A 17,045-nucleotide genomic window follows, 5' to 3' on the forward strand; every position below is an offset into this window, starting at 1 on the left:
TTTCCAAAATTAGAAAAAAGGTATATCATAATTATTTATAAGGCAAGAAAATTGTGATTGAGAAAAATTCTTAGTATTTTTTTTACAATTTTAGCCAACTTGACATGTGCAATTTTATTAACCCGAGTTAAAATTTAACCATGGTTAGGGTTTTAACCCATCTCATAAATAAATAATGTAAGTTTAGGCTAACAAAATACCTTTAAATATAATGAATATCACGAGTCCAATTTTAATAAAATTATTTTGGATATTCCTGTAAATAATTTCTTTAGGGTTTGTGTATTTTCTCAGAAGTCGTAATTTTACGGTGAAAAAAAAAATTAAGATCTTCATCTACATACTTTGGAGAAAAGTGGGTATTTATTATTGATGATCAAAATTCCTAAATATGGGTAAGTTATCGAAATTTTAATTTTTTAATTTTTAATTTGTTACTGTTTCATTTCATCTTAAAATTGTAATTAGGGTTTGATTGATTAGTGAACTTCAATGCTAGTCAAATTTTGCTTACTGTTTCTGCTATAATTGCGTGAATTTAGTATAAACTTTTACTGGGATTTCAATCTTATAGATCTGGCGCTAAAGGGTCTTTTTAAATTTTTGATTTTGTATAGTTTAATTTGAGCTGAGTTAGTGTGAGATTTCGTTGTTGCAATTTGTGCTGATAAAAGTTGAAGTTTCTGCTGTTTGTGTTTGCGAATTTTGTATTTGAGGCCATAAATTATGGTTATAGGAAGATGAGTTTGCTTAGTTTTTTGTGTTCTGATCTAGTATTAATGGGTTTGAGGTGTGAGATAAGGAGTTAGTTGCTAGGAAGAATCGTCGAGGGTGAAGCTATTAACGAGGCGATCCAATCGGGAACTATATCTCTTTTGGAAGGGAAGATTACAGTTAGGATCATTGTAATCTTATCCATTTTTGTGGTAAATTTGTTTGTGGCCTCAATTGTAGTTTAAAATATAATGTATGATGAAATTTGTTGTTTTACGTTGTCTTAGTGTCTTACAGTGACATTATTGTTCATTTCGTTTTGTGTATTGAGAAATAGATTGCAGAAATCAGTTCGTCATGCCTTTTTCTGATACTTAGTTGGAAGTAGTAAATAAATTATTTTATGATATTAGGTGATTTATGCAATGAATAGGGACCTATTTGATGGGTCCAAACTGGAAGTTGCATACCTGTCAAACTAGCTGATGCAGTGATCTTCCCTGAAAAGTTTTCTTGTATTTGTAGAGATTTGGTGTCCAAACCTGTTTTTTTCAACTTAAGCATGTTTAGACTTAAATGCTAGAAATGATGCAATTTTAAGGGCATGGTAGTTATGTGAAAGTTTGGCAGTAGAAATTTTTTGATATTCTTGCAGAGTTGCAGTCTTTTGATCTACTCTGTCTATGCCTGTCTTGTTGGATGATGTTGGTTAGTATAGCACTCTTGACTTGTAGAGATTTTTGAGATTAAACCCTTGGGTGATCCCTTGCAAATTTATCAACCACACCAGTAACACGGCCCCATTCTCCCAGATAGCCTTCTGTCTCTTTCTATAGAGGAATGCTGTTTCTTTTCTTTCTTTCTTTTCATTTCTTTTCTTTTCTTTTGTCTTTTTTTTTTCCTTTTTTTTAAAAAAAAAATTATTTATTAATGCTTACAACTATGTGCATGATTAGTTGATGCGATAGAGAGGTCAAGAATGTCTTATCTTATCTAGTTTTCAATTTTTCAACTTTGCTATGATCTTTTATACAGGATCTTCTTGGTGATAGAAGACACTTAGTTATTATTCACACAATAGCATCAGGAGAAGTCAGTCTTTTGGTTCCGTGACTTTATTGTGAGGAAGGATCTAAACTAAAATAGTTGATACGAGGACTGTAGAAATGGAATGTAACAAAGATGAGGCTGCTAAGGCTAAACTAATTGCTGAGAAAAAGTTCGAGGCAAAGGATGTAATGGGAGCAAGGAAATTTGCAATGAAGGCTCATAATTTGTTTCCTGGACTGGAGGGCCTTCAACCATTGCTGGCAACTCTAAACATTTACCTCTCTGCTGAGCGAAAAATTAATGGAGAAGTTGATTGGTATGGAGTACTTGGTGTTGAACCATCAAGTGATGATGAAACAGTGAGAAAACAGTATAGGAAACTTGCCCTTACTCTCCACCCTGACAAAAACAAATCAGTTGGTGCAGAGGGAGCATTTAAAATTCTTTCAGAAGCTTGGAGTTTGTTGTCTGACAAAGCCAGAAGAACAATATATGATCAAAAGAGAAGTGCAAAAAGGGTGTTTGAGAAAGTTGTACCAAAAAAGCCTTCCAAATCAGTTGGTAGTGACAGTCTTCACCGGTCTGCCAACAATGGTAATTTTAATATGAGGAGTCAGAATGCCCCAAATCCCCATTTAAATTCAGTACGTCCACCACAACGTAATACATTTTGGACTATGTGTACCAGTTGCAAAATGCAATTTGAGTATGTTCTTTTCTACCTCAACAAAAAGCTTGAATGCTACAACTGCAAGGATCCCTTTCTGGCCATACAAATCCCACCTCCGGAGACAAATTCTAATTCATCACAAGCTGCTCAATTGCCCCAAGACACTTCTAACTACCCTTTTGCCTCAGGTATGAATATGATTCTGCTTGGCTTTAAACTATTTAATGCATAGAGAAACCAAATTATTATGCCAAGAGCTGCGCAAGTGTTCTATCTTTAGTTTACATTGTAACATTAGTACATCGCCACACTATACATCTATATATATATTTTTTTAACTCAACGCCTCTAACAAGGATCTTGTCTTGTATGGGCAAAGGGTGCTCAGAAGTAAGAAATACTCAGTTTGCCTATTCAATTGAGGAGGCTTCTTTTGTTTGCAACTGAATGTGAACTTGTGAATTTTTTATAGTTGAGTTTCAGGTATTCTATTTTCTGTATGAAATTTGTATGTTCCTTGCCATAATATGTGGTAAACTAAGCAAATGCCTAACTGTAATTACTAGTTCTTTAGTTTTTGTTTCTGTCTTCGTAATCTTTGGTTAGTTGAGTTTCAGTTCTGTTTTTAGGATGAAATTTGTGTGTTCTTTGCTTTAATCTATGGCAAACCAAGCAAATGCCTAACTGTAGTTACTAGTTCTTTACTTTTTCTTTCTGTCTTCCTCCTAAATTGAGCCAATAAGTAACTTAGCAATTGTGAAAATACTTTAGGAAATGCAGGAAGCATGCCAGCAGCAGCTTCCTCAGCTGCACAAGCCATGAATGGTATGCAGATACCACGTGGGAATTCAAAGAGAGTGCATGAAAATTCACAAGTGACTGCTACTATGGAGGCAGTATTCAAGAGTAAAACCAATGCCTTTAAGGCTAATGCTGGTGAAGCTAATGGAGCCTGTTCTTCAGGGAAGGGTGAAAAGCCTAAAAGAAGAAGACGGTCAAGTGAACATAAGATGAATGACAGTGGAACTGCAAAAAATGATGTACTATTGAGGGGAAACGCAGCTTTTAGCTTTGGGAGTCCAAATGGATGTCAGAATGGTACCACTGAAACAGAGAAGGTATCTTCCTTTGGGACTAGATTGCCAGATATCTCAAGAGAGTTATCACTGCTTGAGACTCGAAATATGTTGATGGAAAAAGCGAAGAATGAAATTCGCAAGAAGCTGAATGAATGGAAGAACATGGATGTCAAACTGAAGGCTTTAATCAAGGAATGTGGTCCAAAAGAAACAAAAGAGAAAACATCTAGCTCTAAAACTCAGGCTAATCCTGATGTAAATGGAGTAAGAACTGTTGGAAGCAAGTCTGACACATTTGCACGAGACAAGCATACAGATGTAAACCTCAAGACCTCTTCACCCTCCAGTTCTGAAATTGACCCTGAGGCAAATGAGAATGTGCCATCATTGTCTATGACTGTTCCAGATCCAGATTTCCATGATTTTGACAGCGATCGAACTGAAAAATCTTTCGGTGACAATCAAGTTTGGGCTGCTTATGACGATGAAGATGGTATGCCCCGGTACTATGCCATAATTCATAGTGTGATCTCGAGGAAGCCATTCAAGATGCGCATTAGTTGGCTTAACTCTAAAAGCACCTCTGAATTTGGGGCCTTAAACTGGGTTGGCTGTGGCTTCTACAAAACCAATGGCGATTTTAGAGTAGGTAGGTATGAACTCAACAAAAGTGTTAACTCTTTCTCACATAGAGTAAAGTGGACAAAAGGTGCAAGGGGGGTAATCCGTATATATCCTAGTAAGGGAGATGTCTGGGCTCTGTACCGGAATTGGTCACCTGAGTGGAATGAGCATACCCCAGATGAGGTAATACACCAATATGACATGGTGGAAGTCCTTGATGATTACAACCCGGAAATAGGAGCAACAGTCCTTCCACTGGTTAAGGTTACTGGTTTCAAGACCGTGTTCCGCAAATACATGGATCAGGATCATGTCAGGGTGATTCCACGGGATGAAATGTTCAGATTTTCCCATCAAGTTCCTTCATTCTTGCTTACTGGTCAAGAATCTCCTATTGCCCCCAAGGGTTGCTGTGAGCTTGACCCTGCTGCTACTCCAGTGGAACTACTAGAGGTAACGACAGAAGTTGCAGAGGAGGTGAGGAAGGAAAATACTGAGAAAGTTGCCAGAATTGGTGTACCTGATCCGAAAGAAGCGAGTTGGAGTAACATTGCAACAAGTGAAGCACGGAAGATGGGGTAAGTGTTCAGTTGGGTGCTTCAATTTGATTGAGACCTTGGATAAAAACGGAAGCATCATGCTGGTTTATCGTAGTTTTCTGAACATAATATTGGTTGAGAAATCTTTTTTGCTGAAGATTTGAAGAAAGTTGAGACATTGCTGTGGGAGTTTTTATGCAGTAGCTGGTCTTCTTTCTTCACTTTTTTGCTCAACGGAATCAATGGTGTGATCATTTTTTTGAGACTGACCCAAAGGGGATCAATTGTGTAGTGTACAGCTTCAGTTTCCACAGGCAAACAGGTCTTTTTTCTTATAGGTACAGAAACTCGAAAAGTTCAACCTTCTAATTTAGTTTCAGGGTAGTCCAGAAAGTAAAACTCAAGATACTAATTTTTGGGATCTGTCCGTGAAAGCAATTCTTTATTTTTTTTTACGCTGCTAATCTTTACTGTTTCTACCTTTGCAATTACAGACTTTTCTGATTCACATTGCCATTATGTTTAAATCAGTTTCATATTGCTGTTAACAGCATACAATTATGTCTTACATGCTTTCTGTCTTCTATAATACTAGAAGATCAATCTCGTCTCCTTAATTCAAATAACAGGTGTGAGAGATTCACAACTGGGAAATCCAGACATCAGAAGATATAATTTTGACTAAATGATTGTTTAACAAAAGCAATTGATTGAATTTCCTACAATCTATTCAATTGGTTGCAAATGTATCGTCCTTTTTCTTGCTCAATTATACCAAGACTTCACTCCAAGTTCTTGTGTAGACTCCTTATGGCTAAGGCATGGACAATTTTATAGTAGGTGGATGTATATAAGGATGTTATCGATTAGTTTGGTGTTTGAGAAGATGTTGCATTTCTAGACTGTCAATTGGAGAAGAGAGTGGTGGGCATTAGGAAGATAAGATGAAGAAGACAACTAACGAGGGGTTGAGCACTTGAATTGTGAAGGTGATTTTGGAACAGGGTTGATTGCCAATTTGCCACACATGTAAAGTTTTTGTGACCTTGTCTCAATTGGTGTTGGAGTTGGAGTTGTAGGTGCTACAATGTATCAGTTTTTAGGATAATTTTATGTGCATTGTTTTGCAATATTATGTTGTGGTTAGAAAGAAGGAAATTACAAACATCAAGCATATATGTTGTAATCATTGGTTTTTGAAACCTACATGAATGAAATTGACTTAATTTTGCCAATTTGACATTCACAATGCTTTAAATAGGATGGAAATACTAGTATATAGTACGATTGTGAAAGTGTAATATGATTTAAACATAATGGTTGCAAAATCTCTAGTTTTTCACTCTCAATCATCTATAACTTTATACTTCGTACTAAGCTAGACATCAAGATTCAGGAGTAGGGATGACAACGGGTCGAATTCAAATCGAATTATGCATAATCCAACTTCGAACCTGCAAGTTGTCGAATTTTTTATTCGCTTATGACTCTGACAACTGAATATGATAATCCCACTTCGATCCGATCCAGTTCTATGCCGAATTCGTCTTTCAATTTTTATTCGACCCAATTATGAATAGCAGGCAAATACATAATCAATATCAAAGACCTATAAAACCATAAATTGTCTGATAAAATAATATAATTGCGTAAAAAGTTGGAGTTAGATCGGATAAGTTGGACTCCTATTGGGCTTACAGTCGGATTTTTTAAAAAACAGAGTCAGATTTGGATTTTTTTTTTGAATTCGGCTCAAATTTTTTTTTTTCTTCCTAGATCTGATCAGATCAACATTGGATATGGATTAGATTGTCATTCCTGTTCACGAGTGGCACGTGTCATTTGTATCAAATCTAATATATCATATCAAATCATATCATATCATATCATATCACTAATAAATAAAGCCGGTCTCAAAGCTAGGCCACGAGACAACGACACTTGGCATTCCAATTTTTCGCCAAATGTCGAGCCACGTAGGAAAAAATAGGTATTATTGTGACACATATGACGCTAATTAAGCGAATTTTGGATAGATTTTGTAAGATAAAAATATTGTACAGAGTTTTATTATCGATATACTTCTAATATTTCATATATACAAAATTTATCATAACTTTTAATAAATATCCCATAAATCGGTTCTATTTCCATCATAAAATTTGTTTTAAAATGTTCTTTAAAATAATATCCATTTATAATATATTTGATTTATTTTAAAAAAATAATAGAGAATCAGTAAAAATAAGTTTTAATTTGTAAAAATAATTCTAGTTTGGTAAAAATACTTTGTTCAGTAAAAATAATTTAAATAAATATAATTTCAAGTAAATAATAACATAGATATTTATACAAACAAAACTACAAAAAGTACACTATTATATAAATATAAGCGATATGACATCGTATGTCTAAATATCCCGCATTATAAAAAAAGATTATATGGCCTTATTTAACATTCAAGCTAATTAAAAAGTTTATCCTAAAATTTTATCAACCATTTGGACATCGCCCGGGCACAAAACTAGTATATATATGAAGGAGAGTTTTTTCCCGAATTTTAAGAGAGCCATGTAGGATTAATTTTCTTAACGCGTCATGTAAGATTATAAATTATAGTTATAGCCAATTAAATAAAAGATTTGTAAATTCTTTTAGAATTAAATAATTCAAATGTCACATAAGCAAAATTGGCGACTGAGATTTTAAAGTTTAAATTAATTAAATGTAAAATATTATCTTTTGAGATTATGAATTTTATCTAAATATATAACTGTAGGTACCTAATTGTGTCTCCCAAAAAACCAAACCCAGTGATGAGTACCTTTCACGTTTTGATTGACGAGTTCGGTAAAGAGTTGAAGAGTCTCGCAAAATTCCCTTAGGCCTGACCATATTTCTAACCTTAAAATCATTCGTTTCGTGTCCAAATCATAAAAAAGTTCAAACCAGATTATTTTGGTCCATATACACAGTCCAATTATTATTTAGTTGGATGGGGCTTGAAAAGAGCTTCCAACGATATATTATAAACCAAATCCGACTTAAAACGAATGATATATGGCCAAAATACTAAACCGAGCCCAAACCGAGCCTAGGTCCATCTTTAATACGACCCAATGATTATATGGAGTCCAAGTATTTTATTTAGGCCCTATATAATCATATTCCCAATCCTAAATCAGGTAAGAACTTCTAGAAGCCTCTAAGAGGTTCTAATCTATTCTTCCCGAAAAGATAAAGATCAAACAGTTCGAGATCGAATAAAACTTCTCATATGATAGTCCTTATCTCGTTCAAATTCAAAGACATTCGAATATCTTCTGCAAACATAGTTCCATTAGAAATCAAACTCCGTACAACCTTTTTTTTTTTTTTTTTTTTTTTTTTTTTTTTTATCTTTTTAAACCATCGTGCCACGTTAGAATTATCGCCGCACGATAATCCTGTCACGATGCGACAGACTCCAACGCTTGTCGCGCCATGTCAAAATAAGTTTAATCTCGGTTTAGCTTTTGATTTTTTTCTGATCGTTTTGACTCTCCTTTTTCCTTATAAATAGAGGTCGTTTCCCCAGTTCCAGATCATGGACATTAACCATCAATAAGCTACAACCACCTAGCCACAATCAACAATCATCATCAATCACCTATTATTCTTAATTCCTATGTTCTTAGCCTTAGCCTAAGCACATTCTTGATACACCCCAAATCATCCACAATACTTCCTTTGCGTGATTCGAATACTCCAAACCATACTTAATGTTGCCTTCGACCTCGACGTGAAATGTTGATAATTCTGAGGGTTTGGTCCCAAATCTATATTTCAATTCTTAATTAATTTAGTTTATTATTTACTTTATTGATTCTCTTTCTTGAAGTTTACTAACGTGTGTATTGTTTTAATAGTAAGAAGGTTGAGGCATCGAAGTAAGTAACTTAATTACTTAGTTATTCTTTTGATTTTGGAGTAGAAATCATGTTTAGGATAACATGTTGATTTTGATTTCTAGTATCATGTTTAGGATAACGCTTTGATTTTATTATTAGTGACATGTTAGGATTGTTATTAATCTGTTTAATTAGTATCATGCCTAGGGTCTTTACTTCTAACAATGTTTTGATGATGGTGATTGTTATATTTAATCATATGTTGCTTGATTATTCATGATTTATTGCTATTTCTTGATCACGCCCTTTTCTTGCAAGCTTGAAGGGAATTTGTACTTGAAATCACGCCAAATAAGATAATTAATAATTGAATTTAGATTCAATATGATTTTAATTCAAGTGATCACCAATATTAGATTTGATTGTGGATTTATAATTGACCAACGTAGATTAAACAGGTTTAGGATTAACATTATGATGTAGCGCGCATGAATATCAAAAGAATTAAATAGAGGCCTATATTAGGGCAGGTTTGGCTTCCCTTAGGTCAAATTCGTACCATCATGCCCGAACATCCAGTCATGGTTCAAGACCACTCTCTGTGATTGTGAATGGGGGTGTAACCTTCACACCCGTGAACGGTTTAAAAGTTCCTAAAACTTGTTGGAGACTCTTTTTCTCTAGCTTCTTTTCCTTGGAGTGCCACCATGCTTAAAAACATGACCCACATGTAGGGCGGAGCGTAAATTCCCTACAATAACGAATGAGATAAAATTCACTATTTATTTTAAAATAAAAATATTAAATGATGTATTACGTACAATGAATAAATAGTAACAAATTTTATCACATAAATACATAAAATATTTGTTTTAAAAAATAAAAACAAACTGTAAATCGCACGGATTTCATCTAGTAACATTATAATTCGTTATGTAATTTAGAAAAACTCGTGTGTTGCAAACTTGTACTGTTGCACATGACTTTAGCTAGTTTAACATATTTTGATACTCCCTTCACAAAAAAAAAAAAAAAAAACATATTTTGATACTCCGTACTTCACCTACTCCAAAGTCAAAACACAGGCGGCGAGGGGTTTGTTACGATTTTTTTGTTTTTTTTTTGTTGTGAGAATTAATAATCTTTGGGATGATTTTACAGCGGTCATTTGGAAAATGAATATCATATTATTTTAATGATATATAATATGACAAGTTTATTTTTTCATGTTATAAAATGGCCACAATTAGTCTTATAATATCAACAATGTAAATAAAATTTTTGAAAAATTTAATCCCACATAATAAAAATATTTTTTGAGAAACTATAAAATAAGAATAAAAATTACATAAATGAAACAAAAAATTTGATAAAAATCAAAAAAATGTTGAAAATACTATTTAATATCATTAATAAAGTAATTTAATTAATTACTTGGAAAAAATATGTCAATTATGAACTATATAATCATTAAAACATTATGGTAGTCATATTTCAAAAGACTACTGTAAAATTTTCACTTTGGTCTTTACCTTCTACGAGTATTATGTAAGTCTTCTTTCTCAATTTAAGAGTATGTTTTTGTTTTAATTAGTTATGAATTTGGAGTTTCAAGTACTCCCTACGACTATTATTACAAGGTAGGAAACACACGCAATGCGTGTGTGTGCACTATAAGAAACCTATTAGGTTTTATAAATAGTAGTGTGTGCAAATTTAAAAACAATTGATAAAGATGAAAATATGTATAAGATATATGGATGCAGTGTGTCTTGTGTGCGGTTGGCCACACCATGTGGCCACTTGTAAAAGAACAAAGTAAACCCTATAACACTAACCAGGTAACCCCTTGTAATACTGACCAAGTAATCCTCAAGTAACTCCTATAATACTGACAAAGTAACCCCTGTAAAACTGAACGAATAACCTTTAATATATAACACTAACGAAGTAACCCTTATGATGGATGACCACACTGTGTGGCCAGCCACATATAAAACTTTGTGGAAGACATCTCATTATTTTACTCCGTATGAACAAAGAGTAACGTGGTTATATGATTATATCTTTACATACATGGTTATTAGTTTTCTTTTTCCTTTTTATTTTTACGAAATTAGTTTTCTTATTCTAATATGCATCCTGTATCCACTACTATTATTTGCTCACAAAAAAGTGGGTAGTTGTGAAGAACGGAAAGTAAGAGGTAGTTTTAAAGAAAAATTAGCTTAAGGGAAGTTAGAAGATTAGACAGTTATTATTTTAGTTTACCTCTTTTTGTGGTGAGGCTTGAGGTTTTTATAATTTTTTTTGTAATATTTAGAGAGAGGGTGTATTCAATTTCTGGTAAATGCCTACAGGCTAGCTATTTTTTTTCTTTTTAAAAAATGTAATGATATATTAACTCCATGAGGGTTTTTTTTTTATTTTTATTTTTTATTTTTTATTTTTTTTTATTGAAATTTTATCATTTTTCCTTGTAATATACATCTATACTATTATTTTGAAATTTGAAGTTGGAAGGACACGTGTTCACTTTCTGTTTTTCCTGTTTTAAAATAATTTTTTCTAATTACAAAAAAAAAAAATCATACATCTTTTCCATCCCAATCCCGTAATCATGCTTATTCACGAATTAGTTTTTTTTTTTAAAAACAAACATTCATCTCTTCCATCCCAATCCCCTAATCATGCCTATTCAAGAAAATAATTTATTTTTTTTTTTTAAAAAAAAAACATACATCTCTTCCATCCCAATCCCTAATCATGTCTATTCATAAAGTAACTTTTTTCATCAAAAAAATTATTCAAACAAATTTAGTGTTTTATCTCAAAGGAAGTTAATTGTTCATAAACCCACCACTGACAATAGTAAATACCTTTCTATTTCAATTTCACTATGTATTCATATTTAAAGTTTCGCTTCTGTATGATCAAAATTTGTTTTCCACATTTAAAAGAATTGCTATGTTTGATTTGCGGAAAGGTCATTGTGGACTAAATGACTACTAGTGAGTGACGTTCAAACTTCAAATTCTCTTTTGGTAAGCACATTTCTTCTATTGTGGTATGTATGTGTGTGTGTGCGTGTGTATGTATATATATATATATATATATATATATATATATATATATATATATATATACATATATATATATATATATATATATATATATATATATATTTAGGGTTGAAATCCAATGAGAAAGATCTTATAATGAGAAGAATGAGAAGGAATCTCGACCATACAAATTAATCCAACGATCATATTTCATTTGTATAAAATTATGCATATTTAGTACAAAAAATCTGCACAATTAGTTTAAATATTCTGCACATTTGTTTTCCAATTATATATATATATATATATATTATATATATATATATATATATATATATATGTTATTTTCACCTTTTCTCCTCCTCCACGACATCTCTCTAACTTCCATAGAATCTTATGTTTATTTTTTCTTTCATACATCAACTTATGATATTTCAAATTATAGAAAAATAAGAGAAAAGATGACATTGGAAAGAGAAAAGATGAGGGAGAAATTATTTTTGACTGCCGCTAAATATGAGGTTAGCTCATAAATCGCACGTTTTGAACAAAATATATGCACACTTATATAAAAATATATGCAAATTTAGCTTTAAATTATAATTACCGCTCATTTAGTTAAAAATTTATGCACATTTATTAGTTAGTGTTACATATTTATGCACATTTACTTGAAAAGATATGCACATATAGCTTAAATATTATGCAAATTATTTTTCAAGTTTTCCCCCGTTATCGCTCTTTTCCACGCCAGACAGTTTTACTCCATCAAGCTTTTTCTCAACTTCCTTTCTTCCATATCCATTTCCTATACTTAATTACAACGAAGAACAAGAAATTACTCACTAAATTTAGAGCTCACAATAAGTTAACAATTAGGAGATTAAAAGTTCAAGAATTGCAACGAAGAAAACTATGGAAAACAGAAAATTTGAAGAGATGATGAGGGAGGGAAGAGAGAGAGAGAGAGAGAGAAATTGAGGAAATTTTTTTAATATTATTGAATCTTCTTTTGAACACTGGGAGAAAAAAAAAATGGAAAGAGTAATTAATATGGAGGAAAGAGAAGGAGAGGAACAGGGGAAAGAGAAAAGGAATTGGAGAAAAGAAGTTTTTATATTATTAACATATTTGCCATTAATGGATCATTCTATATGAACGAATGAGATTCCTTCTCATTCTTCTCATTATAAGGCCCTTCTCATTTGACCATATATATATATATATATATATATATGCATGAGAGATTGGTCCGCTTAGAGACAACCAGCCAGCTGTAGACATCTAAAAATGTCTCCCCAAAACCAAACCCGATGGTGAAAAACCTTTCACCGCCATTATTGGTCAGGTCGAGTATCTAATCTCGAGAGTGCTTAAAATCCATATTCAATCAAACACAGTCTACAAATCAATCCATATATTAGTCTAAGTATTTAGTCAAAAGCATAGTCCAACCTTCATTTCACCCCCAAACCATTTTAATCCATTTCATTTATCAATTAAGCCCGATTAATAAATATTAAAACTCTAAGCCTAAAATAAGTCCGGAACACTGAAAGACGCCTAAATATCCCGTACTTAATGTTAAATAAAACATAAAAATGAATTTAGACGAAATTTCAGAAAACTACATATGCCGTGCCACTAGAGGTGGCCATAGGGGCGGACCCACCTTTAGTCATAGTGGGTCCGGTGACACAGTATTTTTTTAAAAAATAAAATATCAAAGAGACCCTTATTATAGATAGGGGGTCTCTTTGATGCTGCTAGTGGTAACAACAAACAATATCAAAGAGACCTCTTATTAAGATAGGAGATCTCTTTGATGCTGCTATTGCTACAAAAGACTTGGTGTGTTTTTTTTTTATATATTAAAGAGACATGTTATTTATATAAGAGGTCTCTTTGATGCTGCTATTGCATTTCACAATTTTTTTGCGTTACTTTCTTTTTCATTAAAGAGACCAGTTATATTTAATAACTGGTCTTTTAAGTTATCTCACTTTTTTTTGTATAATTTTTTAATATTTTTTTTCCCTTTTTATATCTTATATTTGTACAACCAATTTTAATATTTCCCCATAAAGCTTATCAATTAACTAAAAAATCATAAAGTTAATTCAATATAATAATTTTATTGTATCATTGGTTTATAACATGTTATTTGTAGTATTTTCGACTTGTAAAATTGAATTCTTAAGTACTGTATTTGGTTGTGATATGAATTTTTGTGTCCTATTTTTGGATTGAAATCAATTTGGTATATGTATATATACATATATATGTATGTATATATACATATATATATATTTTATATATATAAGTTTTGGATTGAAATTAATTATGAACAAGACATGGAAAAAAAAAATTGTACTTTCACAAATGATCAATAATTGATGGTGACACACTATCTCGGAAATCCTGGATCCGCCACTGGGTGGCCAGTGGGCCGGGTTGGACCCAGCCCACCCTAACCTGCACGGCTGGTGGTTCACGTGGGTCCGAACCGGTTTCAACCAGGTACTAACCCGACACAGCCCGGATTTAACTCGAGTTGTGTCGTGGATCCAAAATTTTCGACATAACCCATTTCAACCCAGCTCGTTTAACCTGTTTGATTCGACCCAACTCGCACAACCCGTTTTAACCCATTTAATTCGACACACCTAGCCTGTGAACCCACCTAACCTGACCCACCTCGCACAACCCAGCCCACCCTGCACGCCAACCCGCATGGCCCACGACTAAGCCCACCCGTACGCACGACCCAACTAACCCGCATGGCCCACCACGCCTAACCCGCACGTCCCAACACGCCCAACTCGCACGGCCCGCCCAACCCGCATGGCCCACCTAGCCTAACCGCCATTTTTCCAAGCTAACGGCTAGTTTTTCAAAACTAACGGCTAGTTTTGTTGTATTGTACCGGCTAGTTTTTTGAGTGTATGATCATCCCATAAATTTTTCCTATAAATACCAATTCCATTTCACTCAAATTTCCACACAACTCAAGCTTTCTTTCTCTCATACTCAAAATTCTTAATTGTTCTCAAATTCTCAAGTGTTATTTAGTGTTATATAGAGTTTTATTTTTGTTAAAAAAAATCTCCTTAATATTATTATTAGTATTCTTAAGATTCTAAAAAAAAAAAAAAATTCTTCTCCATATTATAATTAGTAATCATAAAAAAAAAAATTGGCTCAAGAGAAGGAATGGGATGGAGACAAAGTGGTGGTCGAAGTGGTGGCCAAAGGAGTGGTGGTGCAAATTTTTCGTATGAAATTAATGCGGAAAATTTAAACCAATTTGTCAATGAATATGGAGATTATGGTTTAGGAGATGGGCAAAATATTCAAACGTCTCCACCACAACATTTCTCCCACCAATCATCGAGTTCAACTATGCCACATCCATCGCAACCAACATCACAACCAACATCTCAACCTTCATCTCAAGGTAAGTCATAATTTAATTTTTATTGTTATGAATATTTTTAAAAACTATTATTAATGATTATAAAGTTAGTTTAGTTTCCAATTTTCTATGATTTATAATTACCATGAAAAAGCGTTTAAATAATTATAATTAAAGAATTTAAAATTTAAAGCTTATTTTCATGAATAACGTTTAAAAATTAATTTCAATAATTTGATTTATGAAAGGTGGTGGCGGTGAAAGTAGAGGTCGAGCACAATTTTCTTGGGTGTGGAAATATTTTGAACGAGTTGAGGTCACACCCCCGGGATGGCAACCCGGTCATCCAAAGAGGTTCACGGGTACTAGTTTGCAAGGCGTTAGGTGCAAATGTCAAGTCATATAGTTGGAAAACGGGAGATGGAACCGGAACCTTGAGTCGGCATTTGCAAAATAAACACGACTTGTTCGAAAATGGCCCTCGTCCTTTGGGGGGTGGGTTGCCCGTCCAAACACAATTGGGTGGATACATGAACCATTTACCAGGCGGAGGTACACCTTTCATTTATAATAAAGATAGAATGATTGATGAAATGAGTACTTTAATTATTGCTAATGAATACCCTTTTAGTTACGGTGAAAATGCAAACGTTAAGCATTTTAATAAAGTTGCATTACAACCTGCATTTACTTGTGTCCCCCGAAATACCCTAAGACGTTATACACAAATTTCTTATTACAAGTATAGGAGTGGTTGGATTGAATTATTTCGTACTTTTGATGGTCGTGTTAGTTTTACAAGTGATACATGGACTTCTAATTTTGGCGAACCTTTTCTTTGCATTACTGCTCATTGGGTGGATGATGATTGGTTTATTAAAAAACGTATACTATGTTTTCAAGCTATGGAAGAAAGGCATACCGGCTTTAACATCAAAGTTCGTATTTTGGATTGTTTAAAAGAATTTCACTTGAATAATAAAGCTTTTTCTTTGTCTCTTGATAATGCAACTGCAAACACAAAGTGTATTGACTATTTGAAAAATGACTCCGAGTTGCATTTGTTGTTGGGTGGTAGTCTCTTGCATGTTAGATGTTGTGCTCATATTTTGAATTTGTCTGTTCAAGAGGGTCTCGCTAAGTTGCAACCATTGCTAAACCCAATTAGAACAGTTATAAAATGGAATTGCTGCTATTCTTGACCCCGGTGTCAAAGCTGAAGGTTTGGAAAATCTTTTAGAATTTTATTATACAAGTTTAAGTATCGATTATGATGTTAGTGAATATATTAACAAATGCAAATCTGTTTTGTGAGACCTTTATGATCATTATGCATCTATTTATGGTTTTGATTTAGCAACACCAACTACTACTAGCACTTCCGATTCTAGATTTAGTTTTCTTGATAAAGTTATGAAAAAAAGACACAAACCATCTACATCATTCTCATCATCATCTTCTTCAACACTTGCTATTAATGATTATTTTTCATATCAACATGAGACCCACAACAACTTTCAAATTATAAAATGGTGGCAAGAACATAAAATTTTTTTTCCTATATTGGCGAGAATTGCAAAAGATATACTTGCAGTTCCCGCTTCATCCGTTACTTCCGAGTCTGCTTTTAGTGCAGGTAGAAGAGTGTTAGATGAAAAAATATCTCACTTAACTCCGGAAAGCATTCAAATTTGTGTTTGTAAGAAAGATTGGGATCAAGCTGAAAGAAGAACTCAAGGTTTAAAGGAAGACGAGGACGATGAAGATGATCTTGTGATGATATTGGAGTCGTCAACGGATGATGTAGCTTTCGGGGATGATGATGCAACAAACATGGGTGGCTAGAAAAGTCTAAATCAGGTACGCTAAGAGCTACGTGGGCTTTGATTCTTTCTGGATACGTAGGCAACTTATTTTTTGAAAATTACAATTTAATTGCAAAATTAAATTTAGTTTTCTAAAGATAGGTCCAAGGCCCCCCTCCCCCCAAATTCCAAAAGAA

The 17,045-nt window shown here is 33.2% G+C and overlaps 1 protein-coding gene across 2 annotated transcripts; it reads left to right on the plus strand.

Annotated features, from left to right (window-relative positions):
- The first annotated feature begins 218 nt into the window (after positions 1-218).
- On the plus strand, positions 219-5,237 carry LOC110739712. 2 transcript variants are annotated; one of them, XM_021920178.1, is made up of 3 exons: positions 219-395; positions 1,750-2,622; positions 3,206-5,237. In XM_021920178.1, exons 2-3 carry the CDS (start codon positions 1,881-1,883, stop codon positions 4,717-4,719), a joined length of 2,256 nt encoding a protein of 751 aa, XP_021775870.1. In that variant the 5' UTR covers positions 219-395; positions 1,750-1,880; the 3' UTR covers positions 4,720-5,237. The 2 variants fall into 2 exon arrangements, with proteins under 2 accessions (XP_021775870.1, XP_021775871.1); XM_021920179.1 differs by having other exon boundaries at positions 3,215-5,237.
- The last annotated feature ends 11,808 nt before the right edge of the window (positions 5,238-17,045 follow it).

Source organism: Chenopodium quinoa, unplaced genomic scaffold (genome assembly GCF_001683475.1).
Source record: "Chenopodium quinoa cultivar QQ74 unplaced genomic scaffold, ASM168347v1, whole genome shotgun sequence".
NCBI classification, from domain to species: Eukaryota; Viridiplantae; Streptophyta; class Magnoliopsida; order Caryophyllales; family Amaranthaceae; genus Chenopodium; species Chenopodium quinoa.

Excerpts from the sequence above, each read along its gene's own strand:
- LOC110739712 (XM_021920178.1), top strand. The coding sequence starts at position 1,881 with ATGGAATGTAACAAAGATGAGGCTGCTAAGGCTAAACTAATTGCTGAG. Across the intron at positions 2,623-3,205 it reads TAACTACCCTTTTGCCTCAG|GAAATGCAGGAAGCATGCCA; the intron begins GTATGAATATGA and ends AAAATACTTTAG.